Raw genomic sequence first — 26,241 nt, forward strand, 5'->3', positions numbered from 1 at the left:
AGGAATTCCACCATGATTTCAACAATTTCCATCCCACCATCAACCTCAGCCTGGACCAGTCCACACAAGAGATCCACTTCCTGGACACTACGGTGCTAATAAGCGATGGTCACATAAACACCACCCTATATCGGAAACCTACTGACCGCTATTCCTACCTACATGCCTCTAGCTTTCATCCAGATCATACCACTCGATCCATTGTCTACAGCCAAGCGCTACGATATAACCGCATTTGCTCCAACCCCTCAGACAGAAACAAACACCTACAAGATCTCTATCATGCATTCCTACAACTACAATACCTACCTGCTGAAGTGAAGAAACAGATTGACAGAGCCGGAATAGTACCCAGAAGTCACCTACTACAGGACAGGCCCAACAAAGAAAACAACAGAACGCCACTAGCCATCACCTTCAGCCCCCAACTAAAACCTCTCCAACGCATCATCAAGGATCTACAACCTATCCTGAAGGAAGACCCATCACTCTCACAGATCTTGGGAGACAGACCAGTCCTTGCTTACAGACAGCCCCCCAATCTGAAGCAAATACTCACCAGCAACCACACACCACACAACAGAACCACTAACCCAGGAACCTATCCTTGCAACAAAGCCCGTTGCCAACTCTGTCCACATATCTATTCAGGGGATACCATCATAGGGCCTAATCACATCAGCCACACTATCAGAGGCTCGTTCACCTGCGCATCTACCAATGTGATATATGCCATCATGTGCCAGCAATGCCCCTCTGCCATGTACATTGGCCAAACTGGACAGTCTCTACGTAAAAGAATGAATGGACACAAATCAGACGTCAAGAATTATAACATTCAAAAACCAGTTGGAGAACACTTCAATCTCTCTGGTCACTCGATTACAGACCTGAGAGTGGCTATACTTCAACAAAAAAGCTTCAAAAACAGACTCCAACGAGAGACTGCTGAATTGGAATTAATTTGCAAACTGGATACAATTAACTTAGGCTTGAATAGAGACTGGGAATGGATGAGTCATTACACAATGTAAAACTATTTCCCCATGGCATTTCTCCCTCCCACCCCACCCCCCACTGTTCCTCTGATATTCTTAAAAAGAAAAGGAGTACTTGTGGCACCTTAGAGACTAACAAATTTATTAGAGCATAAGCTTTCGTGAGCTACAGCTCACTTCATCGGATGGAGCTGTAGCTCACGAAAGCTTATGCTCTAATAAATTTGTTAGTCTCTAAGGTGCCACAAGTACTCCTTTTCTTTTTGCGAATACAGACTAACATGGCTGCTACTCTGAAACCTCTGATATTCTTGTTAACTGCTGGAATTAGCCTACCTTGCTTGTCACCATGAAAGGTTTTCCTCCTTCCTCCCCCCTGCTGCTGGTGATGGCTTATCTTAAGTGATCACTCTCCTTACAGTGTGTATGATAAACCCATTGTTTCATGTTCTCTGTGTGTGTGTATATAAATCTCTCCTCTGTTTTTTCCACCAAATGCATCCGATGAAGTGAGCTGTAGCTCACGAAAGCTTATGCTCTAATAAATTTGTTAGTCTCTAAGGTGCCACAAGTACTCCTTTTTCTTTTTGCGAATACAGACTAACACGGCTGCTACTCTGAAACATCCAAACCTCTGACATCTATAACACTGGACTGGGAGTATATAACTGGGTAAGAATTTTTCAATGGAAAATGCTCATTTGTCAAAATCAAAACATGTTGATGTGAAGGAATTTCTGGTCAAAGCCAGTGAAAGCAAAGCAATATCTGAATGGTTACACACCCCGCTCCCCCATCCAGCCACACTCCATTCCCCCAATTTCAGAAGATCGTTATGTTCTGATGCAGAACAAAATCAAATTTCAAACCCCCCAGTGTTCCGCAAAACATAATTCTTGCTTCCCAGCCAGCCTGAACTGAGAGTTAAAAGAAACATTTTCATGCTACTTCTGGCACATCCTCCTTTTGCTTGGGTTGAGAAGCCCATGAGAAAAGCCTTTCCAATGTGCTTCAGGGCCTGGATGAAACTAGAGCATACAGAGGCCTTTGCAACAAGGGGCTAAGTAATGAACAAAGCATTAGCCATTGTTTTGGGAACCCCAACTGAGGTTTGTGCAATTGCCTTGCAGCCCCACATGCATTAGTACAGCATGCGGAAGGGAAATGGGATTTAGAGGCAGGGTTGTTTCGGGACCAACTACTTTCTTTTGGTTTCCCAAAGGATGGCAGTAGCTCTTTGAAGAAGCTGTTTTGAAAAATAAAACCAAAGCCCAAACAGCAGGCCTTAAAGGAGAAGAAAGCTGAGGCTGAGATGACAAGCAGAGATAGACGTGAATCTAAACATCCCTAAACTTTGAAGTTTGGCTCCACACTGAGAGCTGGATCTGCATAACAGGACTGGCTCTTGTCTCTTCAGTGGGTTGAACCAAACACCTAGATTCAAACACCACCTAGCCTTTGGCCCCTTCAGATCTGCACCCAAATGGGCTCAGGCCTCCTCTAACAATGATACACTTAAAACCAACTAGATTTTACAGGTGTTCCAAACAGATGGGTTTAGTTAAATGTCTTTTGCCACTGGCTCTCAAACTGTTAGCCAGTGGGCTGTGAAACACTTGCCAGGGGGCTGAATCCCATTTGAAAGCTAAAAATACATCCTCTGCTTTCCCATGAGAGCAGCTACTGTAACTGGCCACAGGCAGGGTGTGCAGCTGGGAGGGCAGGTGTGTGCACATGATCAGAAAGTGGTGGGGAAGTGACCCTAGGGCACACTTGTTCTCCCTTGGAGTGGACCAGATGATAAAGTCTCATGGTCCCATAATACTACACTTCTTGGTTCCTCACTGACCCCCTCAGGAGCTCAGAGAGACAAGTGCTGGGGGGCCTGATGCTGTGCAGCAGTGACAAAGCTGAGCGCCCTCAGTGGCTCACAGGATTGGGCCCTGTTCAGTCAGAAAAGCCAGAAGGAAAACTGCAGCTAATTATCATAATTAGAGCTGGGTGAAATTGTTTGGACAAACCTTTTTTCAGGTGACAAAGGCAGATTCGGGCCAACTGAAACATTTTGCAAATTCGTGTTGAATTTGTTTGGTTTTTTATTTTTTAACAGAAAGAACCTTACCCCCAATTGAAATGCTTCATTTTGACATTTTTAAAATGGAAGTTTTCAGGTTTTCGATTCACACAGACTTTTTGTTTGAATTTTACTTTGATTTGAGCGAGGAGTCCGGTGGCACCTTAAAGACTAACAGATTTATTTGGGCATAAGCTTTCGTGGGTAAAAAACCCACTTCTTCAGATGCATGGAGTGAAAATTACAGATGCAGGCATAAATATACTGACACATGAAGAGAAGGGGAGTTACCTCACAAGTGGAGAACCAGTGTTGGCAAGGCCAATTCAGTCAGGCTGGATGTGGGCCACTCCCAATAACTGATGAGGAGGTGTCAATACCAAGAGAGGTAAAGTTGCTTTTGTAGTGAGCCAGCCACTCCCAGTCCCTATTCAAGCCCAAATTAATGGTGTTAAATTTGCAAATGAATTGTAGCTCTGCAGTTTCTCTTTGAAGTCTGTTTTTGAAGTTATTTTGTTGAAGGATGGCTACTTTTAAATCTGTTATAGAGTGTCCAGGGAGATTGAAGTGTTCTCCTACTGGCTTTTGTATGTTATCATTCCCAATGTCTGATTTGTGTCCATTTATTCTTTTCATAGAGACTATCCAGTTTGGCCAATGTACATGGCAGAGGGGCATTGCTGGCACATATCACATTAGCAGATGTGCAGGTGAATGAGCCCCTGATGATGTGGCTCATGTGGTTGTGTCCTCTGATGGTGTCGCTAGAGTAGATATGGGGACAGAGTAGGCAACAGGGTTTATTACAGGGATTGGTTCCTGGGTTAGTGTTTCTGTGGTGTGGTGTGTAGTTGCTGGTGAGTATTTGCTTCAGGTTGGGGGGCTGTCTGTAAGCGAGGACTGGCCTGCCTCCCAAGGTCTGTGAGAATTGTGCCACACACTCTGAAAGAAACTGAGGAACCACCTGATCAGCATCCTCTACAGCAGACAGGAGAAGATTAAGAAGGAGCTCTCAAAACTGGAGACTCTCATACAAAACCAACCTTCCACACAAACTTCCACATGGCTGGACTTTACAAAAACGAGACAAGCCATTTACAATGCACACTTTACTTCTCTTCAGAGGAAAAAGGACAGTAAACTATCTAAACTCCTACATTCCACAGGGGGCTACAACCGTGGTACCCTTAACTCACCCAACAATATTGTTAATCTATCAAAACACACCCTTAGCCTATCTTGGGGACTCTCGTTCTGCCGCCTCACCCCCATGAACATGATACAATTTTGCAGTGATCTGGAAGCTTACTTTCACCATCTCTGACTCAAGGAATATTTTCAACACACCACTGAACAGCGCACTGACCCACAGGAACCCTCCTACCAACACTACAAGAAGAATTCTGGGTGGACTCCTCCTGATGGTCGAAATGACAGACTGGACTTCTACATAGAGTGCTTCCACAGATGTGCACAGGCTGAAATTGTGAACAAACAGCATCGCTTGCCCCATACCCTCAGCTGTACAGAACGCAACGCCATTCACAGCCTTAGAAACAACTCTGACATTATACTCAAAGGGGCTGACAAAGGAGGTGCTGTCGTCATAATGAACAGGACGAATTATGAACAGGAGGCTGCCAGGCAACTCTCCAACACCACTTTCTACAGGCCACTATCCTCTGACCCCACTGGGGAGAACCAAAAGAATCTACGCCATAGCTCAAGAAACTCCCTGCTATAGCCCAGGAACAAATCTACAGAGACACACCCCTAGAGCCCCGACCGGGGGTATTCTATCTGCTACCCAAAATCCATAAATCTGGAAACCCTGGATGCCCCATCATCTCAGGCATTGGCACTCTTACAACAGGATTATCTGGCTATTTGGACTCTCTCCTCAGACCCTATGCTACCAGCGCTCCTAGCTATCTTCGAGACACCATGACTTCCTGAGGAAACTGCAATGCATTGGTGATCTTCCTGAAAACACAATCCTGGCCACCATGGATGTAAAAGCTCTTTACACCAATACTCCACATGAGGATGGACTACAAGATGTCAGGAACAGTATCCCTGATGAGGCTACAGCACACCTGGTGGAGTGAGTGTGTCCTCACACCCAACCACTTCAGATTTGGGGACAACTTATACCTTCAAGTCAGCAGCACTGCTATGGGTACCCACATGGCCCCACAGTATGCCAACATTTTTATGGCTGACTTAGAACAACACTAACACTTCCAGCTCTATATTTCTAGGATTAATCCCGAAACAGGGCAGGTCCCATCACTGCACAGGCCAGTCCCTCCATGTTTCTTCACTGCTCATTTAATTTCCGCAATGGCAAAATGTGCTGGATTGATAGGTGTGGGGTCAGAAATCTTCAGACCACACAACAAAGGCAGCACAGTGCAGCCATCCTCCATATGGCCCTGGAGGGGTCTTCACTAGGCAACAGAGGGCATTTACACCTGCTTGGCCCATCCCCCCTTTGGCTGTCCTTCTGAGGCTGCCAAAGGGCAGCTTGTTATGGGCACTGACGTGTCCATCAGCAGCCGAGATCCACTTGATGCAGGGCACTCAGCAGTTCTCAAAATTTTTTGGCACCTACTGAACTGGGCTGGATTTGAACCTATTATAGCTGAAAGATTCCTTAGCTCGTTATCTCCTCCTTTGTGTCACTCCATCACTCTAGTTATATACTTTCCTTTAACCCTCTCCTGATAATGTATTCCTCTAAATCCAAACCTCACCCTCTACCCCCCAACCCCAGTCAGGCTGGCACCCAGGTAAACCCCTGAAAGCAGCAGCATGAATGTTCCAAGTCTTGGGATGCCAGAAGAATGATTTTGCTCTGTTTTTTTCTGTTGCTGTTTCGTATAGTTCCTTTTTGCTGTCCTAGAGTAAGAAAAATGTTTGTTAGGCCGAGGCCACAGAACTTAATCACAAGGAAAAGCCAATTATTACCTAGTAGAGCCTCTCAGGGGGTTACCCTTAAATAACTTGTGGCCTGATCTTGTCATAAAAGAAACAATAACAGAGGTGTATTAAACTAGTTCAAAAGAATCGCCTCCCCACCTCTGGTAACTCTGCTTCCTGTATCTGTAATTTGTTTGTGATGTGCTTCTGCGTAAAGCAGTAATAGGCATTGCCTGCCCCAATCCCTGCTGTACAGGCCATAGCTGCATCAGGCTTTTCCTGCTCTCTTGAGAAGAAATGGGGTCCGACTAGGAGATTGCCAGAGCATCTCAGCTCCGCGATGGAGAAACTGTGACTTTATTATTGGGTCACCTAGTGCCTTCTGTAAGGAGCAGTGCAGGATTGTTTGCTGCAGCAATTCTACTGTTGTTTTAAATGATTCAACCACTGATCCCTTCTTTAGCCTCCTGGAGAGGCTAATCAACCATTTTAGTCCTGGTCTACACTAAAAAGTGAGGTTGGTGCAGCTACATCGCTCGGGTCTGAGAAATCAATGGGAGAATTCTTCTGTCAACCACCGCTACCACCTCTTTGGGCGGTGAGGTACCTATGCTAACAGGAGATCTCCTCCTGTCGCTGTAGTGAAGGTCTACACCGAAGTGCTATGGGGTGCCACTGTATCATTTCAACCATAGACAAGCCCTTACTGTTAGGGAACTACTGCTGCTATTCACCCCAGATCAGTCTGTCTAGCCCATGATATCTTTACTAATTTCATCCCGTTATCCAAAGTTATAACTAAGGCTCCATGTTTGTCACAGAGGTCACGGATTCAGTCCTCCAGATGCAAATGCCCTCAACTGGGCATCGGCAAAGTACACGCAAGATTTGTTGAAATGACTATCACTATCTGTAGTGTATCTGCTCTGTAAAAATGACATGCTAAAACGAGGGAGATTCCACGTTTAATATCTCTCATTGACTCCAGTATAACAATATCCAGTTTACAAGATTAATTGTTGCCATTCCTATAAATTACCCCGGGGATCTGAGAGTCAAGCTGGATTGTTGTTTTTTTGTTTCATCACCAGTACTAAAGGTTCTACAGGCCAACTCCTTCCCTCAGTGACACCCATAAAACACCAGAGCCTTCAAATTATGTCACCTGTGGGACCCTACACTGTCTGCAGGTGTAACTGATTGGAACTTGCTAAACCATTCTGTTGCTAATGCCAATTGTGGCTCTAAACCACCCCTCTGTGCCATTTTGTCAATGAGGTAAACCAGCCTAGTCAACCATCAGCCACATCATTGCTACCCCAAGCATGGCCGCAAAGCACAAAGGTTACACACAGCTTTTCTCTGGCATTCTGAGCGGCGCGTTTCATTAGCACAACTGCCTCCCGCACATGTTGTTTATCAAGCACCAGCTCAACTGAGTGGCTGCACAGCTGTGTCCCTGCGACAGCATCTGCTGCCCAAGCAGGCTTAGCCCCACAAAGCTGTTTAAACAAACTGGGGAGCTCCCTTCTGTCTGAGCGGGAAACAGAACTGTTGGAGCAGGTTCCCAGATGGAAGGCAGGCTGTGTGACAGATGGATGCACAGGAACAAATGCCCTGCACTGAGCTTGGGAGTTTGATCTGTTTTTCTCATTTATTTATTGATATTGGACCATGATCTGAACATCTTTTGACTTCGGCCTGTTAAAACTGAAGTTATTCAAAGGAAATCTCGCTTTTTGGCTAAGGTCAATTATATCTCTGATGTGGCCTCCACCAGGGGACTCTCTCCTAGCTTTGTAGGGGGACAGGCTCTGTGATCTAATTGGCATGCACCAATCCTAAAACCAAGGCGTACCAGAGCCCCAGTTAAGCATATGGGAGGTCCAGGTTGGGCGCCAATCCTACCTAGATGTTTGCTTGGAGTTGAGCAAAGTATCTATTGACACATGGCCCCATTCATTGTAGTACCTGCATGCCTCTAACATCAATGGCTTTATCCTCCACACCCCTATGAGATGGAGAAATATTATCACCTTCATTTACAGATCAGGAAACTGAGGCATGGCAAGGTGAAGTGACTTGCCCCAGGTCACACACAGAGTTCAGTGGCAGAGCCAGGAGCTGAACCCAGCTCTCCTGAGTGTAGCGCTTTAATCGCAACGGCCTATTCTTCTTGGTTTCATTGGGCAGTGCATTTGATGGCAGGAATCAGGTCCTGCATACAGACCCTACAACTCAGCACTTGGTCTACTGGGCTAAGAACAAGATCTGCCCTGCTGTGGAGGGCTCCCATCTGTTAATAAGTGAGGTGGATATTTATTCATCTGCTTTTCCCTTGCTGTATATTTCCTAGGCCCTACACCCCTGCATTCACACACTACTGCAGTGCTGTTTGGACAAAATATGTCTTGTGAGGTCTCATTTAAAACTGATAGCACACTGGTCATTAATATCATCGTAAAATGCATTAGCTTTGTATGTGAATTTATGAATTCCCGCCGTATAACGTATCTAGACCAAGTTTAAGAAGACAGCCTAGCCTCGGTAAAGGTGATAAGAAGGGCTGTCCTAGACAAAGGACCATTTACATATTAGCCATAAACAAAGCTAGCAAGCAACTAGTGGGGTTTGCTTTGAGCCGGAACTCAAACGCCAGAAAATTAACATGGCTCCTGCACCCCAGAGAGGCCCAGGAGACTGAGCTCCCAGGAGGCCTCCCTGTCTTTGAGAACAAAGGCAATTCTTTGCGAGTATGTGGGACAGAGAGATGCCAGCTTTAATCTTCTTATGAAGACAAGGGAAACCAGCACCTCATACTTCTGTGGAAGTCCTGACAGAGAGACAGTCAGCCATGCTGGGCCAAAAGTAATTGGTGAGCGAAATCATTTTAAACTAAGACTGTAGCTTTCTCCATTAGCAAAAAGAACAGGAGTACTTGTGGCACCTTAGAGACTAACAAAAGTATTCCTGTTCTTTTTGCGAATACAGACTAACACGGCTGCTACTCTGAAACCTTCCTCCATTAGATATATTTTCACTTCTATTTGCTGATAACCATCTCTGCCGTTATTTATTGTACTTGGCATCACTTAACCTATGTCCTGTTGTGAATAAACTTTAATCTAAACCAACCCAAGACTGTGTTTGAAATGAAGGAATTGTTAAATCCCGTTAAGGTGGCAAACTGCTAGGTATGGTCTCTTAAAGGTGCAAGCAAACCTTATTTCTTCGCACGCTCCAGGAGGGGGGCTGGCCACTTCCACACAGGTGATTTTGGGGACATTCAGAACTGGAGGTGTGTTGAGGTCATCCTGCCAGGTGTGACCAAAGCTGGTGGACTGCAGGGTGCGGCTGTTGTTTGGTAGGCAGGCTGCTGAGGCCCGAAGCACTGCCCCATGGCTGCACAGCACACAGACATGCAGGATTCAGCATGCTTGTCTGCTGGCTGGCTGTGACCAGAGCAGCAGAGCATTTAAGGCACTCAGGGTTACAGGCAGGCAGTGACACAGCCCCTCACTGCTCTGGACTGCACCCCAAAAGGCGACAGCCATATATTTCATGTGTAGCTTGCTTCATGCTCACTCGGTGGGAACAAGATCTGTTCTCGGTTACAGCCATGCAACACCACTGAAATCCTTGGAAGCTCTGTATGTTCAGACTGGGTCATTTCTTGAGGTGCCTACCCTGAAGCACCTAAGTTTAAAATCGCTCATGCACAGCAGCAGTGCAACCCTCCCCACTTTTCCATACCCCACCGGGGTATCTCCATTATACAGACGGGGTGCTGAGGCACAAAGAGACGAAAGCCCAGATCCTCAGAGGTGCCATTGAAACCAATGGGCGGAAGGTGACTAAACACCTTTGAGGATGTGGGAAAAAGTGGAGATGTTCCTTTGCTAAAGGGCATGAGGAATCTTTGAGAGCTAAGGCTGACGAGGCCAAGCAGACCTACCAATGCACAGAGAGCCAGACAGCAGGCACCCACTGAATTCTACTCCAAAGGTTTGAGAGAGCAGGAAGCGGCATGCCAGTTGCTATTCCAACTGTTGTAGTCTTTGAATAACTGACACGTTAAGTCTCTAGCGTTGCTTTCCGCTCTAAGCCTTGGCACCTCCATTGCATATCTGATCTATCATCATCGCATTAATGTAAGAGTGTATGTCCCGTAAAGAACCCAGCACCATCTGGTTCCATCAAAGAAGAAGCCTATAATGAGCCACATGCACTCCCTCCTTGGAATGATACAGTGTGTGGCTATCTAAAAGCGATGGGGAAAAGCATGGCTGATTATGTCTGACCATTGACATGGTAACAGCAATTTGGCCCATTTTCTGTCAGGCTGCTTGAATCACACATTGTCGCTGAATGAGTCCAGCGAAACTGAACTGGCTCGTCTCTGGTCCATCAGAAATACTTACAAAAATGCAAGATGAAGACTGCCCAAGATTTAATTTGCTAATATCTGCAAGAGCTGCTAATGGAGTTTGGGAGAGTTCAAAACCAGATGTCATTATTGCTCTTAAAAGTGCACACGTTTCTGCTGTATGAGGCCAGCCATTTGTTACCCAAGTCCAGGAGGAATTGGGGCTCTTTGATTTCTTTGCAAACAATCAAAAAGGAAAATCAACTGTGTTTCACTGGCAACTAAACAAACAGCTTATGAACAGCTCTGGCGGGGCTGTTTTTATTGCAGAGTCCCTATAGTGGGAAGCACTGTCAAGGATTGCTTGTTCTCTACTGCTGTCTTAGATGCTCAAAACAATCGCACTCCTTTCCCTGATGGTTTGATCCTTTTTCATTTAGCCAACAATCATGCTTTAATTTCTCTTTTTTTTTTAATGAAGCAACATGATCCTGAGCTGTTTACCCCTTCATTCCTTTACCTATGCCTTTCATGTCATTTTAATTTATATTCCCATTGCAGCAAAGCACATAACAACCTAGGCTCAACAAACACTAGAGACTGGAATTTCTTATTATGAACATGCATATTTTATAATGATAAACTGAACTAAAAAAATAGAATCTGGAACACGTTTTGCACTCGCTCCAAGTTCAGAGGCCGAAACTACTTCAGTATTTGTATCCTGCCTATATGACATAAACTTTACATGAGGGAGTATCATCCAGTGGTTAGAGTAGGGTGCTGGGGCTCCTAGATTCCATTCCCAGCTCTGTCACTGATTCTTTGTATGATGTTGAAAGGCACTCAGCTGTCCCATGCCTCAGTTTCCCCTCACTAAAGCAGAGGTGTTTTGTTGCTTAACAAATGACAGCCAGAGTGACTCTATAATTTAAATCAGCACAACGAAGATCAGAATTTGGCCCATCTGGTTTTTAAAGTGCATTCAAATCCTCTCCTGGAAGGTGCCTTGGGAGTGCAAAGTAGTGTTGAATGTTATGTAATCACATGTGATAGACAGATTGCCTCGGTGTCAGGCTGGTGAATTCAATATGGAATTCCTTTGTGAATTACCCTGTTCGCCTCCTACACACCCACTTGCCCAGCATCGCCCTCTCTCCTCTGCCGGTGCTTTAATCCCTTGTGCCGGTAAGGCTACCACAGCACAAGTGGGTATTGCAGTCTGCATTCCCTGCAGAGTAGACAAGCCTCAGGCCCCCAAGATTGCACCAGCCAGTGGCCTGCAGCCCCTCCACTGCATGAAGCCACCCTCAGTGTTGCTCTATGAACAGATTAGCCAGCCGTTAGGCTGCTGATGCATTGTAGGTCAGGTTGCCACCACCTCTGCATGACATCTCTCCGAGAGAAGAGTTTAGCACAGTCTGTTAGCTCAGGGGGCTGGCCCTGGGATAGGTGACCTGTTGCTGCTACAGACTCAATCCAGAGCTGAGGGACCCAAAGAATTTGTTACCATTGATTGATTGTTTGGCTTGGTTGATCTCAGACAAGTTCTTAGCAAGCAGATGTCCCCATCAGCCTACAGAAATTCCCCATGGCAGGGCCATGGATTTGCACTCCCCTTTCATCCTGAGATCAAGTGAGGGATAGCACTTGGGAAGCTGTGTATACACAGGTGAGCTTGGTTTCCAGGACTCTCAGTCCAACCAAATTGTATTTAAAATGAAAGAAAGGGAAGGCACTTACTTCTCTGCGAGCGTGCACAGCAGAAGGCTACGATGGTGGCCATCAGCACCAGGAATGCCACGCCGGCCCCCACAGCGACGCCTATGATCACCGCCATCGGCACTGACTCTGCAAGAGGAACGAGGGAGCCAGTGAAGTTCAGAAGTGTCTGAGTACCACCTTCCCCTGCCCTACTGCCTAACCGCCCGGGCTGCCATAACTCCGCTCCTGGCGAGTGTTGGTCTGTGCACTGGCTTCTTAGCTCTCCTGCCCAATAACTATGTTGGTTTTGAACCAGGTGGATGACGCATAGTGCACACAAATGAGCTTGACCGTCCTCAGGAGGACACAAGGTGTCCGAGAGGAGACATGTACAAGTATGACTCGCTTCGCTGGCCCCTGGATAGCTCCGTTGCTCTGCTCTAAATGGGGAAGGGGGTGGGATTCCAAAGACTCCTCCAAAACGTACAGGTCAGCTGCATTGGCTGAGCTGTGTTGGGAGGCTAAGACTAGTAGAGCAGGGTGCTGTAACCCGAGATGAAGGTGCCTCGGCTGGGCTCCAGATTGGAACAGCGGAGCTGGTGGAGTGATCAGGGAGAGGGTGCTCCATGCTCATGTATTTATGCCCATGATGAATTTGTTTTTTTAGCTTCCTGTTGGGATTTTCAGCCTGCAAAGCTGATTTTTGGAAGTCGTGCCAGACCACATTTTGCAACAGAAAAAAAAAATCATTTTTAGGGAAGTTTGTAAGTCGGTCCCAACAATCTTGTGATCCCCTGACAAACATCACCCAAGCACTTCTACTGACTAGCCCGTGTTAATATTGCCATTATTTAACACAATTATTTCTAGTTGTCTACATTTAATGCTGCCCAGGTCTGACCCAAACCTCACTGAAGGCAGAGGAAAGACTCCCACTGACATCAATGGGTTTTGGGTAAGGGCTCCTCTAAATAGTGGGTAAATGGCAGAGTCCACAGCCTTGCAGTGAGATCCATTTCCTTGGGAGTTGCATCATGCCACACCATCAAAGCTCCTTTCTAAATGATGACTGCTCCATCTCATTCTGGGGACCACACCGCCAGAGATCTCTCTGCCCCATGGCAAAAGATGCTCTGCGTGCTGCTAACTTAATTGGGCTTGTTCCATTTTGGATACTAGCTACCCATTACTGCCAAAGGGCAGTAGAAGGCAAGCAGAGAGGACTAAGACAAGGAAGGCAGCTCAGGAATTATTGCAAGAAAGAAACAACAAAGCCGGAATCAGATTTATGTCACTTTCTTCTTGTTATTTTTAGAGATGGGATCCACCAAACTATGGCTTCGGCACATCCTTCCCTACATTTATTAGGAACTTGGGGAACTTTTGGGAAAGAGGGACCTATACAGGAAGGATGGGCTCCACCTAAACCAAAATTGAACCAGATTGCTGGTACTTAAAATTAAAAAGGTCGTAGAGCAGTTTTTAAACTAAGGGCTGGGGGAAAGCCGACAGGTGCGGAGGAGCACATGGTTCAGACAGAGACATCCCTTAGGCGAGGATCTATTAATGGAGATTCTCTATGTCCTAGTAAGGAGGAGAGGATGGAAGATGATAAAATACAGGTAGGATCTGATGAGAAGCAGTCAAATGAAGAAGAGTCTCTTTCAATTACATCATGTAATGGCAGACAGCTAAAAAGTGACAAGTTTTTAAAGTGCTTATATACAAATGCTAGAAGTCTAAATAATAAGATGGGTGAACTAAAGTGCCTCGTGTTAAATGAGGATATTGATAAAATAGGCATCATGGAAACTTGCTAGAATGAGGAAAATCAATGAGACACAGTAATACCAGAGTACAAAATATATCGGAAGGACAGTAAAGGTCATGCTGGTGGGGGAGTGGCACTATATGTGAAAGAAAGAGTAGAATTACATGAAGTAGAAATCTTAAATGAACCAAATTATACCATAGACTCTCTATGACAGTAATTCCATGCTTGAATAATAAGAATATAGCAGTAGGGATATATTACTGACCACTTGAACAGGATGGATATAGTGATTGTGAAATGCTTAGGGAGATTAGAGAGGTTATAAAAATAAAAAACTCAATAATAATGCGGGATTTCAACTATCCCCATATTGACTGGGTACCTGTCACTTCAGGATGGGATGCAGAGATAAAGTTTCTTGACACCTTAAATGACTGCTTCCTGGATCAGCTAGTCCTGGAACCCACAAGAGGAGAGGCAATTCTTGATTTGAACCTAAGTGGAGCATAGAATCTAGTCCAAGAGGTGAATATAGCTGGACTGCTTGGTAAAAGTGACCGTAATATAATTAAATTTAACATCCCTGTGGTGGTGAAAGCATCACAGCAGCCCAACACTGTAGCATTTAATTTCAGAAAGGGAACTACACAAAAATGAGGATGTTAGCTAAACAGAAATTAAAAGATACAGCACCAAAAGTGAAATCCCTGCAAGCTGCATAGAAACTTTTTAAAGACACCATAATAGAGGCTCAACTTAAATGTATACCCCAAATTAAAAAACAGTAATAGAATCAAAAATGTGCCACCGTGGCTAATCAACAAAATAAAAGAAGCAGTGAGAGGCAAAAAGGCATCTTTTAAAAAGTGGAAGTTAAATCCCAATGAGATAAATAGAAAGGAGCATAAACTCTGGCAAATGAAGTGTAAAAATATAATTAGGAAGGCCAAAAAAGAATGTGAAGAACAGCTAGCCAAAGACTCAAAAAGTAATAGCAAATTTGCTTTTAAGTACATCAGAAATAGGAAGCCTGCTAAAGAACCAGTGGGGCCACTGGACGATCGAGACGCTAATGAAGCACTCAAGGATGATAAGGCCATTGCGGAGAAACTAAATGAATTCTTTGCATTGGTCTTCATGGCTGAGGATGTGAGGGGGATTCCCAAACCTGAGCCATTCTTTTTAGATGATAAATCTGAGGAACTGTCCCAGATTGAGGTGTAATTAGAGGAGGTTTTGGAACAAATTAATAAACTAAACAGTTATAAGTTACCAGTACCAGATGGTATTCACCCAAGAGTTCTGAAGTAATTCAAATGTGAAATTGCAGAACGACTAACTGTAGTCTGTAACCTATCATTTAAATCAGCTTCTGTACCAAATGACTGGAGAATAGCTAATGTGATGCCAATTTTTAAAAAGGGCTCCAGAAGTGATCCCAGCAATTACAGGCCAGTAAGCCTGACTTCAGTACCGGGCAAATTGGTTGAAACTATTGTAAAGAACAGAATTTTCAGACACATAGATGAACATAATTTGTTGGGGAAGAGTCAATATGGTTTTTGTAAAAGTAAATCATGCATCACCAATCTACTAGAATTCTTTGAGAGGGTCAACAAGCATGTGGACAAGGGGGATCCAGTGGATACAGTGTACTTAGATTTTCAGAAAGCCTTTGCCAAGGTCCCTCACCAAAGGCTCTTAAATAAAGTAAGCTGTCCTGGGATAAGAGGGAAGGTCCTCTCAGGGATTGGTAATTGGTTAAAAGATAGGAAACAAAGGGCAGGAATAAATGGTCAGTTTTCAGACTGGAGAGAGGTAAATAGTGGGTCCTGCCAGAGGTATGTATTGGGCCAGTCCTAATCAACATATTCATAAATGATCTGGAAAAAGAGGTAAACAGTGAGGTGGCAAAATTTTCAGATGATACAAAATTACTCAAGATAGTTAAGTCCAAAGCAGACTGCGAAGAGCTACAAAAGGATCTCATAAAACGGCAGATTAAATTCAATGTTGATAAATGAAAAGTAATGCCCATTGGAAAACATAATCCCAACTATACATATAAAATGATGGAGTCTAAATTAGCTGTTACCACTCAAGAAAGAGATCTTGGAGTCACAGTGGATAGTTCCCTGAAAACATCCACTCAATGTGCAACGGCAGTCAAAAAAGCGAACAGAATGTTGGGAATCATTAAGAAAGGGACAGAAAATATCATTGCCTCTCTGTAAATCCATGGTACGTCCACATCTTGAATACTGCGTGTAGATGTGGTCACCCCGTCTCAAAAAAGATGTATTGGATTTGGAAAAGGTTCAGGAAAGGGCAATAAAAATGATTAGGGGTTTGGAACAGCTTCCATATGAGGCAAGATTAATAAGATTGGGACTTTTCAGCTTGGACAAGAGACAACTAAATGGGGAATATGAGAGAGATCTAAAAATTATGACTGGTGAGGAGAAAGTAAAGAAAGAAGTGTTATTTTCTCCTTCTCATAACACAAGAACTAGGGGGCACCAAATGAAATCAATAGGCAGCAGGTTTAAAACAAACAAAAGGAAGTATTTCTTCACACAACGCGCAGTCAGTCTGTGGAACTCTTGGTCTTCACAACATCCTCTGGCAAAGACTATAACAGAGCTCAAAAAAGAACTAGATAATTCAGAGAGGACAGGTCCATCAATGGCTATAAGCCAGGATGGGCAGGGATGGCGTCCCTCGCCTCTGTTTGCTGGAAGCTGGGAATGGGCGACAGGGGATAGATCACTTGATGATGACCTGTTTGTTCATTCCCTCTAGGGCACCTGGCATTGGTCACTGTTGGAAGACAGGATACTAGGCTAGATGGATCTTTAGTCTGACACAGTATGGCCATTCTTATGTATGCCCCTCGCAAACCTAGGGGGGATCTGGGTCCAACATTTGCAAATGAACCCCAGATCCAACCGGTGCCCTCCCCAAATGCTGAGGATTTGAGACAGGCATTCAAAACCCCAGCTGGAGCCCTGAGGGTCTCAATGTTGTGCAATAGCCAACAGCAGGCACCACAGCTTGGTGACAGAGGGCAAAGCAGGGCCACGTTTACAGGGTGTTGTGAATGCCACATATGCATCCACTGTAAGAAGCTTGTGAAAGCCAGAGGGCTGGTTCCCAGGATTCCCTGTTCTACTAGAGACTTACAGAGCCCCCCACTTCTGTGGTAGCTGAGCTACTGTACTTCACCCCATTGTACAGATGGGGTGCTGATGCTGAGAGAAACTTCGGAACTTGCCCAAGGAGATAATAAGCCTGTGGCCGAGCAGGGTCTTAAAGCCAGGTCTACTTGTCCTAGCTTAGCTGCTGGGCCCTCCTTCCTCCCTATTGGCTGGCCTGGGAGAATCGACGGGGCCACTTGGGATCCAGGTGACTTTAAGACTGTCCCTTTCTATTCTGTAGCTGCTCCCAGCATGTGCCCAAGTTGCCTTTACTAGCACAGAGATGGTTACATTTGTTAACTACACAGCAGCCGATTCAGCTACGGGGCAGTGAGCTGGATTCTCTTCTGCCTCAGGCATCACCAGCTCCGCTCCAGCTATGGGATTAGTTTTCCTTGCTGCTGATGTGAGGAGTGGTTAGGGAAACAAGGCCCTCCGACTTGGCAAATGAGCCAATTTGATCTGGAATCACGGAGAGAGAATGAATATATGAAATGCCACAGTGCCCCTGGGAACACTTCCTTCTCGCTGCACCTTGACTCTTTTGTGTGTGCCCTCCTGGGGGCTTTCCCTAGTCACCGCTGTCTGCCGTTATTACAGGAGCACAGTGACGATCACCCACTGGAAATTCTTAGTGCTCCCTGCATAAATCAGCTGCTGCGTCGAGGTTGAGGGTTTGTGACACTCGCAGGTGACGTTTGGGTTTGGAGAACGTGGCCTGGGCTCACAAAACACCTTTTCCTCTAATCTAAACCTAGTGCTTTCATTGCTTCCAGAAGTGAGTCAAGCTGAAGCTAAGGGGAGGGCTGTGCTCTGTGTGAGGACTGGTCAAATCTCCCCTGGCTTATGGTGGCGACATGAGAGAGTTGCATGGGATAAACAGTAACATGGTAAATTTGACCCAGGGTAGCCCCATCTGTAAATGCACCACCACACTGTTCTACTGTCTCAAACACAGGAGATGGGGTGAACCTGGAGAAACTGCAAGCACGAAGCTTAGCAGGGCCAGATTGATAGTCCACTTCCAACCAGGGGTTTATGGGATGGGAGTGGTGGACCATCATGTCTCAATTTTTAGGGCTCGTCATGGTTGCGTCTCCACCGCAATACATGTTATCAGCAACCCTGGGCTCTGCTCTGCAGCTCAGCGCAGCTACATCAGGGGCAATGATAGAGGTGTGGGGCTGTATGAATGGGGAGCATGGCAAGGAGAAAAAACTGTAGTTCAGACCAAGTTGAATTTGCAGTGAAGACAATCTAAACTGTGCACACCTCCTCCCCTCTGAGTTCGGTTTAGGAATAATTTATTCTGGTTTGGATAAAACCGATTTGCAATAGACAATCTAAATCAATACATGCCACTTTTAAACCCAAATCAGTGTCCATCTAGTAGTTTGCATGACATCGGTTTAAATAACTGCAAGTTAAATCGGTTTCAATACACACCTGAAGTCCAGTTAGTGCCACTTTCTCATGCAGACACATTCTATTGGCCTATTTATTCTGTCCTGGGCTATGGTGCCATCACAATGTGTGTGCAATCCATTGATATCATTAGGATTCCCTCTCTACTCCTTTGGTCAGGCCAGATCTACACTACAGTATGATTTTGTTATAATTATGTTGCTCAGGGTTGTGAAAAATCCACACCCCTTAGTGACAGTTATCCTGACCTTAACACCCCAGGTAGACAGCCCCTCTCATGCAGGTGGATTAGCTAAGTCAATGGGAGACACTCTCCCCTCAGCATAGTGCCTTCACTGAAGCACTACAGCTGTGCCAATGCAGCATTTTAAGGGTAGACCTGCCCTCAGTCTCATCCAAATGGATCAATACCCAATACCATGGCCCCAGTGCCACTAACCCAAGTTCAGTCTGAACTTTCAAACCCACGGCATTCGAGTGGGCTCAGAGTTAGGCAAAAAGATCTTTGCCCATCCCTAGTTCATCTTGAACTTCTGGTGCCGGCATAGAGTGGAAGCTAATCCTCACATCCCTCCCTTCTCAAGAAGCGGAGGGATTAGTCAGTGAAAATAAGTTACTTTCTAGATGCAAATTGGTTCTGCTCATGCGGGTCTGCCTTGTAAATGAACACTTTTCTAGGAAGTCTAGAGAAAAAAAAATGTCCCCATGCTTCACTTGTCTGTGCAAATGGAGATTGTTAATACTGATGGACACAGAATGTATAAAACCAGAATGAACCACTGTGATCACCTAGTCTGACCTCCTGCATAACAGAGTTCAGAGACCTTCCCTGAATTAATTCCTGTTTGAACTAGAGCAGATCTTTTAGGAAAACATCCAATCTTGATGTAAAAATCGATATACACAGTGAGGACATGAGATTGAACAACAGTCCTTCCTGGAAACCCAAGGGAAGTGACTTAGGGCAAGAGCAAGCTTCTACTAAGAGTGTCGGAGGGGTTCTCCTCTGACTGATCTGGGTCAAAGATCAAAGCCGAGACCTTATTGCAAGTTTAGCAGGGAAATGATCTTCCAGTGGCCCACGCAGTTACTACTAGTCTAGGAGTGGATCAAGGTCAAGCCTCCATCTGTTCCGAATCCTTAGACACCTTTGTATATTTCACTCTCCTCCCTGTAGAAGTAAAGAGGGCAGAAGGAAATGTCCAGGCGGGGTTGTTCTGTCTCACTGATACTTGTGTTTACTAGCTGCCACAGGCATTTGTTGTAGTTCTCAGACCACATGAGGGCAGTTAGTTCCCTCCAACTTCCAGTCTAGGCAGGGCCATGGGGGTGCATAATACAAGAGGCCATCCAGGGCAGCCAAGCAATTAGGGAAGACACACGCACTATTCACCATGGACACTGCTTTCTATAGATTGCTCTTGCGTGTCTTTGAGTGATAAGATGGTAGGGCAATAACTGTTATAGAAATGCCCATGAGAAAAAACCTAGCAGTTACTGATCCCATCTACACTTTTAAGGTCAACTAGTTGTGGCTACTTCAAGGGTCCTTAGCTCATTCACTGTTTTACAGCATATACCAGCTATCACAGGCGTATTCCCCTGTTTTCTTTTGCCCTCAGTAGGGATGGGCAAGCAATTTATTGGGTGGATTTAGCCTGTTTCTTCTGTTTGTGGATTATCCGCAGACAGATTTAATCTTCGTTATTTAGGTGGTTGTTTGAAATGAGTCAGTGCATGGTTTATGATAATGCATTTCAGCCCCTGGCTTGCTCGCAAGGTGTTTGCTGAGTGTTGATTCGTGTATATGTAATTTGCTATTCATGCCATGTGACTGGCCACTTCATTCACATGGTACTGTTTCTGCTCCCTGCCTGGATGACTGCCAAACCTGCAAAGAGCTTCCCCAATAACTGTGTGAACATTGCCAGCAACACTCCTTGTGCAGATGCATATTCACATGAGCCCCCGGGACACGTCTGGCAAATATTTTTGCCTATAAAACCTTTCTCAAACTCATGGAAAGGATTACAAAGGGTGAGGCCCATCCATAGGTGCATGTTTACAGTCACTATTTGAATGGATGTTTGCAAACATTTTCAGCCAGCTCTACACCACAAAATTGTGTCTGAGATCATCTCTGAGGGCTTTGAATGAAGACAGTGTTAAGGTCAAGGACTAGCAACTTTACTGAATGGTTCCAGCTGGGCTTAATGCTTGCAGCTGAAGTCATTGAATGTAACCATCCTGTTGCATGTGTCAGCGTTACAGGTTGAACCAGGGCCCTTCAGCATCAAAGCACAGTCCTCTACCACTTGAGCTAAAGCAGTAAAGCTTCATTTGTCAGTTGCAGTGGTAGGCTGTCATCCTTTTGTGGATCAGCCACAAGACAAGGCCATGACACTCTTTGCCAGGAGAGAACACTCCCTAATATCGTGTCCCAGCATGCATCAAAATTTGGTGTACATCTTCCCTGCTGGTTGTTCTAACATCCTGTCCAAGAATGCTGAGAGGGACCTGCCCCAGAGAACATTACACCCAGCTTGTCCCCATCTACAGCAGATCCCTACCTTGACTTGGATTAGTCAGATTTACTCCCGGACTCCTAGCCTTCCAAACTGTATTGCAAGCATATTGGAGATGAGCGCTCCTCTTAACCCTAATTTACCTTTGGCATAGCTAACATGCCCCTTGCTGGACAATCACAGTGTCTGCAAATCTCACCACTTTGCTAGACACTGTTCCTTCTGGGTAACTTGCTGTGTCAAGGGCTCCAGATGGCTCCCAACACAGCTGCCGGTGGCGCTCTATACCCTCCGTGCCTCCTGCGTAGAATCTGAGATGGCTACTTTAAGTTGCTGAAGCCAGCTTAATGGGCAGGTAGCACCTGTGAGCCTTCCTCATATGCCCTACGCTCAATTGCCCAAGCCTGCTTCCTTGTTTACAGTGAGTCCCTAAATATGGCTGCTGGAGCCTTCACCTTCTCTTTTGCCACTTCTCTAGCATTCTGCTTCCAGACAACTCTGCCTGCTGGTGGCCAGTGCAGAGATATCTATTAGCCCAGCCTCATCACATCTGATGTGCATGCAGCCTGCATTTCGCTATCCCCAATATCCAACTGACACCCTTGCATTCTGCATGCAGCAGTTTTACCAAATGAGGTTTCTCATTTGAGCAAACTTTTAAGAGTTATTACAAACTTGTCTCCCTAAAGCCAGTCTTTGGAACATTGCACCAAGCCACCTTTGAATGGATCCTGCTAATACCACAGACACATCTCGCCATGTTCTATTGCATACACCGTGTCCTTCTTTGTACCTTCACTAAGAAGGCTCGTGCCTTTGCTTAGATGGACGGCGTCCATTAGAGCTTGTGAGTGGGTTGATATAAACCACAATGCATGGGAAGGTCAACTGATTAGAAACATGAGAGGGTAAGGGGTGAGCCATGGACATCCAGGGAGAATTAGAAGAGAGGTTTGGTCACCCACTTCTTTGAGCAACCTGAATGGGAACATCTTGTGCTAGGCAAAGCTCATGCAGTAGATGAAAACTCATTGTGAAGAGCAGACATCACAGAGCTTCTGCAATTACTTGTTCCTCTTAGAGAAACAAGGAATGCCAGGTGAGTGGAGAGATGGGAGCCTGAAGACACTGTCAATGCCTGCTAGTTCATCATCAAGGGAGCAGGGAGTGAGATCCAGAGGCAAGTGAGGGACTCTTAATGATGGGGTTTGGTCCTGGACGAGTGATGTAGCCAGCAGTGGATGGAGCAGGACACAGGTAATGGGAAAAGCTGGCTCCTGGCAGAGAGAATGCCAAGGGCTCTCCTGGGATGGAAGACACAGTCACTTACAATGGAAAGGCACAATGAGATGGTCAGGTGGCCAGGGATGGTAATGGGTGGGCCAGAGTAACAGGGAACAGAGCTGACAAAGAGCCCAGTGCTGCAATTTGCTGACTCATCAGCTCCAGTACCCTGGGAAGCCTAATCCAGGCTTCATGGAGGCTGCTGCGGCTCAGGGAGATGATAAATACAGCTAACAACAGTTTGTGACAAAGGCAATGCATCCTGCAACTGTCTGTCCCGTTTCAGGTCCATTCCTGTCCCATCTAATGCTGATAGTGGCTAACTCCCTCCCACTAAGATGGGGAAAGATGGCTGGAAGTTCATTGCCCCTCTTGAAATTCACTGGTTTGTCTGTGTGTTTCCCCATAATAATACTTAGCATTTATACAGAGCATCTAGTCTGTAAACTCCACAGCACTTTACAAAAGGGTCTAAGTATTAACAGATGGGGAAACTGAGGCACCAAGAGGTCACATGCAGAGCTGGGATTAGAATCCAGGGCTCCTGTCCACTGGTGCATGCCATCTCTCAACGCCTTTGAGAGATCTCTTCCTGCCCTCCCGCTGTCTGTCTCAGGAAAGGTAAAGCTAGAAGGAGGCTGCTGAATGCTAAGGTGTGAAAATGCAGCTGGGGGCAAGTCACATATTCACCTTCAGCTCATGATTCCATACCTGCTTCCATACCAGCTCCTGATTTCATTTCCGTACCTGTTTGAAAATAAAGCAAGCGTCTACAGCCTTGCCAAGCCCAAGTGCACACGTCAGTATCACTGAGCAGGCAAGCTCTTTGCTGCTGGAGGATGCAATGGTGCATGGAAGTTCCCCTGAAATAGATATTCTCTACCACCCTAGTCTGAGGTTCCACTGCACGGGGACCGGGAGCTACCGTCTGGCACTACGCTGCAGATTGCTGCTGGGATATGACTTCAGAGTAGTGTAGAGACCCCACCTCATAGATTCAGCACCGTTGTACAGCAGGGACAACCACTAGGATTCAGCTCCGCTTTCCTATAGGTTCAACCACTGGGAATCACTCCCCCAGGCAGGGATCTAACTCCACTGCCATGTTACATGCTAGGCCCCTTCTCCATCCCCAGCAGAGTCATCAGTACCCTTGCAGGACCCAACTAAAGCGTCCTGCATGGTCGCCCATACCCACTGGTGTCCAGCTCCACTCCGTGCAGTGGCACGGGCTGGGACCCAGACCCATTGCCCTGCAGAGTTGCCCACTGGGACCCAGTTTGTTGGTTCTGTCCACTGGGAACTCACCTCATTGCCATGCACAGGCTCTGATTGGCAGACGATCGGAAAAAACACGGTCTGTTTGTATTGGAAGAAGTGTGAGGCCAATTTTGAAGGGTTCATTTAGCTCTGATTTAATCTTGATGGCAGCCTTGCCCATATAAATCAGAGTTTAATGAGAACAATCCACCTGCCTGCCTAGGCATTTAATAACATAGACTAAAACTGGAGTCCCTCCAGGATCAAAACATTCTCTACAAAGGCAGAGCCCCCAGCATGGAAGCCCCCAAACTCCCCCAGAATTATTCAGAGAGCTGCTTAACCCTTTCTAGGAGCTGCACTTCCTTCCCACTCTGGCTGCCATGGGTTCCATCTGTCCAGCCCTCCCAAAACTTGCATTTCCAATGGGCACTCTGCTTGAAGCTTCGAACACCAGGCTGGCCCACTTGAGTCTGTGTCCTGCTTCACAGAGCAACGAGTTGCTGTCAGCTTGCATCGCATGGACTCAGTGAGAATTGCTGACCAAGTTTCATTAGCAGGCTCTGCCACGCAACAAATTTGTGCTTTGGGCCCTCTTTTATGTCACTTGAGCATGTAGCCTCCTCCAGTGCTCAGCAACAGCACTGAAGTGTGTGGTGGAACAGGGGCTTCTGAGCAGCGCACATGTCAATTAACTCCCAATGGCCTTTACCTTTCCACTTCTGCTTCACTTGAGAGGGCTCAGCGCTGAGCCAGCACCCCTGCACTTCAATGAGTGGCAAGGGTGTTTACAGACTACTTAGACCCAGAGTGAGCCACACAGAATGCTACCGACACCTCCCAGCCATCACACTGTGCAGCGGGCATCGGCTCTGCAGAGCGTTTCCCGTCTCCCAGAGACATAAAGCTTTGGGAGCTAGGGCCATCCAACAAGCCTTCCCAGTGTCTTCCTAAAAAACATCCCAGTTGCCCTTTGACATGTCTCCTGGATATCATAGCACCTCCCTGGTCTTCTGGAGCAGCCAGCTGCTAATTCCCAATGCCCAGGAGCCGCTGCTGGTTTCTAAGCACCGTGTCTGTGGCTCCCACCTTGTTCTTTCAGCCGGATGATCTCAGTGTCTGAGCCGAAGCTGTTCCAGGCAGTACAGTTGTAAATGGTCTGGAAATCAGCTCGGACAATGTTGCTGATGGTCAGTGTCGAGATGACGCCTTCCTCTGTGCTGACCGTCTCCACTGTGTAGCGCCCTGAGGTCCCAGACTCCAGCACGTTCTCCTTCCAGGACCAGGCCTGCAAATCAACAAGAGGGGTTAGTTTTGTTCATTTAGGGCCTGATTCTTTTAGAAGGGCCTCAACTTGGCCTGGGATGTGCACCCCTACATAACGGTGGGCACAGACTGTAGCCTGAGGATGTCTAACGTGTGAGGGGAGTCAGTTAGGGGTGGGACTTTCAAAAGCATTCATGAAACTTAGGAGCATGAGTCCCACTGAAAGACACAGGAACCTGTGCTCCTAAGTCACTTAGGTGCTTTGGAAAATTCCACTCTGGATGTTGACGTGCCAGTGGCTGAACTGCAGCCACTACATTTCAAATGCAGTTGTTTCTACGTGCAAACTGAGGCACAAATTCAGAAGCCAATCTGCAAGATACCCAGATCGGGCACTTCTTGTCCAGTTCTAAGGGTAAGGGTAAGTGGTGTAGAGTATTACAGCAGGCCCTGTGTTTGCTATACTGGGGAAACTGAACAGACAGCTTGTCTTGAGACTGAAATGATTAAAATGCTGTAAAAATGCATTCGTGTTCAATGGGAGGGACACAGCTGGATTCTATTCTACTCCATGCATCATCAACCCAGCTGCCAGCTCACTCCAGCCTTCAGACTCTTTCCTGGGCCAGGGGCAGAAGGTTCCCCGGGAGCAGGATTTTCTGATCCCAGGTGCAGTTTGTAGCACTGGTCCTGAATATTAGCAAATATTCCTGACTTGTAACTTGTGTCTCTCTGTCTGGGCTCAACGAATGGGGACGAATATGGAGCCCCACAGCCAAGATCTTTACAATTGCTGCAGTGGCAGCTGAATTCTGGTGCTTTAGGAGCTGTGGAGGCATTCTGTGCTGGGGTGGGTGTGCATGCGATCAAAGACCTGGTCAAACTGTTCACTGCAAGTAAGTTAGCTACACTCGGTGCGTCGATGGCCCCCAGAACTACAGCTTCGGAGCATGCATAGCACCCCTGTGCAGCAGGGCTGTACTATTATCCCCACTGTGTGGATGGTGAACTGAGACCCAGAGAGACTAAGAGCTAGATTCACAAAGGGATTTAGGTACCCTGCTGCCCAGTGGAACTCTCAGCTCTGAGTCAGAAGGCCAGGCTCCCCATGCATTGTGAGGTGTGTGTGTCGGGGGGCAAGTTAGGTGTCTAAGAAAAGGATTCTCAGAAGCCAGCACGCTGAGCGGGGAGCTGCCGGAGCCAACCAGGAGTGAAATGCAGAGGAAAAGGGTGGGGCTTAGGGTCCAGATTCACAATGACATTTAGGTGCCTAACTCCATGGTCTGGGCCTTAGGTGCCTGAATGAGAGGCTGGAGGCAAGCACCTGTCTCCGCTTGGCATTCTCAGCCAGGAGCCCTGTCCTGGAGCTGGGCAAAGTCCCTTTGTGACTCTAGCTGTCTCACCACTGCACCAGCCTTTCTTCTCTGGCTAGTTTACACTGTTTGG

The 26,241-nt window shown here is 46.3% G+C and overlaps 1 protein-coding gene across 2 annotated transcripts in view; it reads right to left on the reverse strand.

Annotated features, from left to right (window-relative positions):
• KIRREL3 (kirre like nephrin family adhesion molecule 3) overlaps positions 1-26,241 on the reverse strand; it is a 760,787-nt gene that overhangs the window by 31,557 nt on the left and 702,989 nt on the right. The window contains exons 12-14 of one of the 2 annotated variants that reach the window (XM_038380570.2): positions 24,619-24,817; positions 22,981-23,016; positions 12,104-12,211 (exon numbers count right to left, since the gene is read on the reverse strand). In XM_038380570.2, coding sequence (XP_038236498.1) covers positions 12,104-12,211; positions 22,981-23,016; positions 24,619-24,817 — 343 coding nt within the window. The remainder of the gene's footprint in view (positions 1-12,103; positions 12,212-22,980; positions 23,017-24,618; positions 24,818-26,241) is intronic. The other variant, XM_038380572.2, reaches the window with a different exon arrangement.

This window comes from Dermochelys coriacea, chromosome 22 (genome assembly GCF_009764565.3).
Source record: "Dermochelys coriacea isolate rDerCor1 chromosome 22, rDerCor1.pri.v4, whole genome shotgun sequence".
NCBI lineage: Eukaryota > Metazoa > Chordata > Testudines > Dermochelyidae > Dermochelys > Dermochelys coriacea.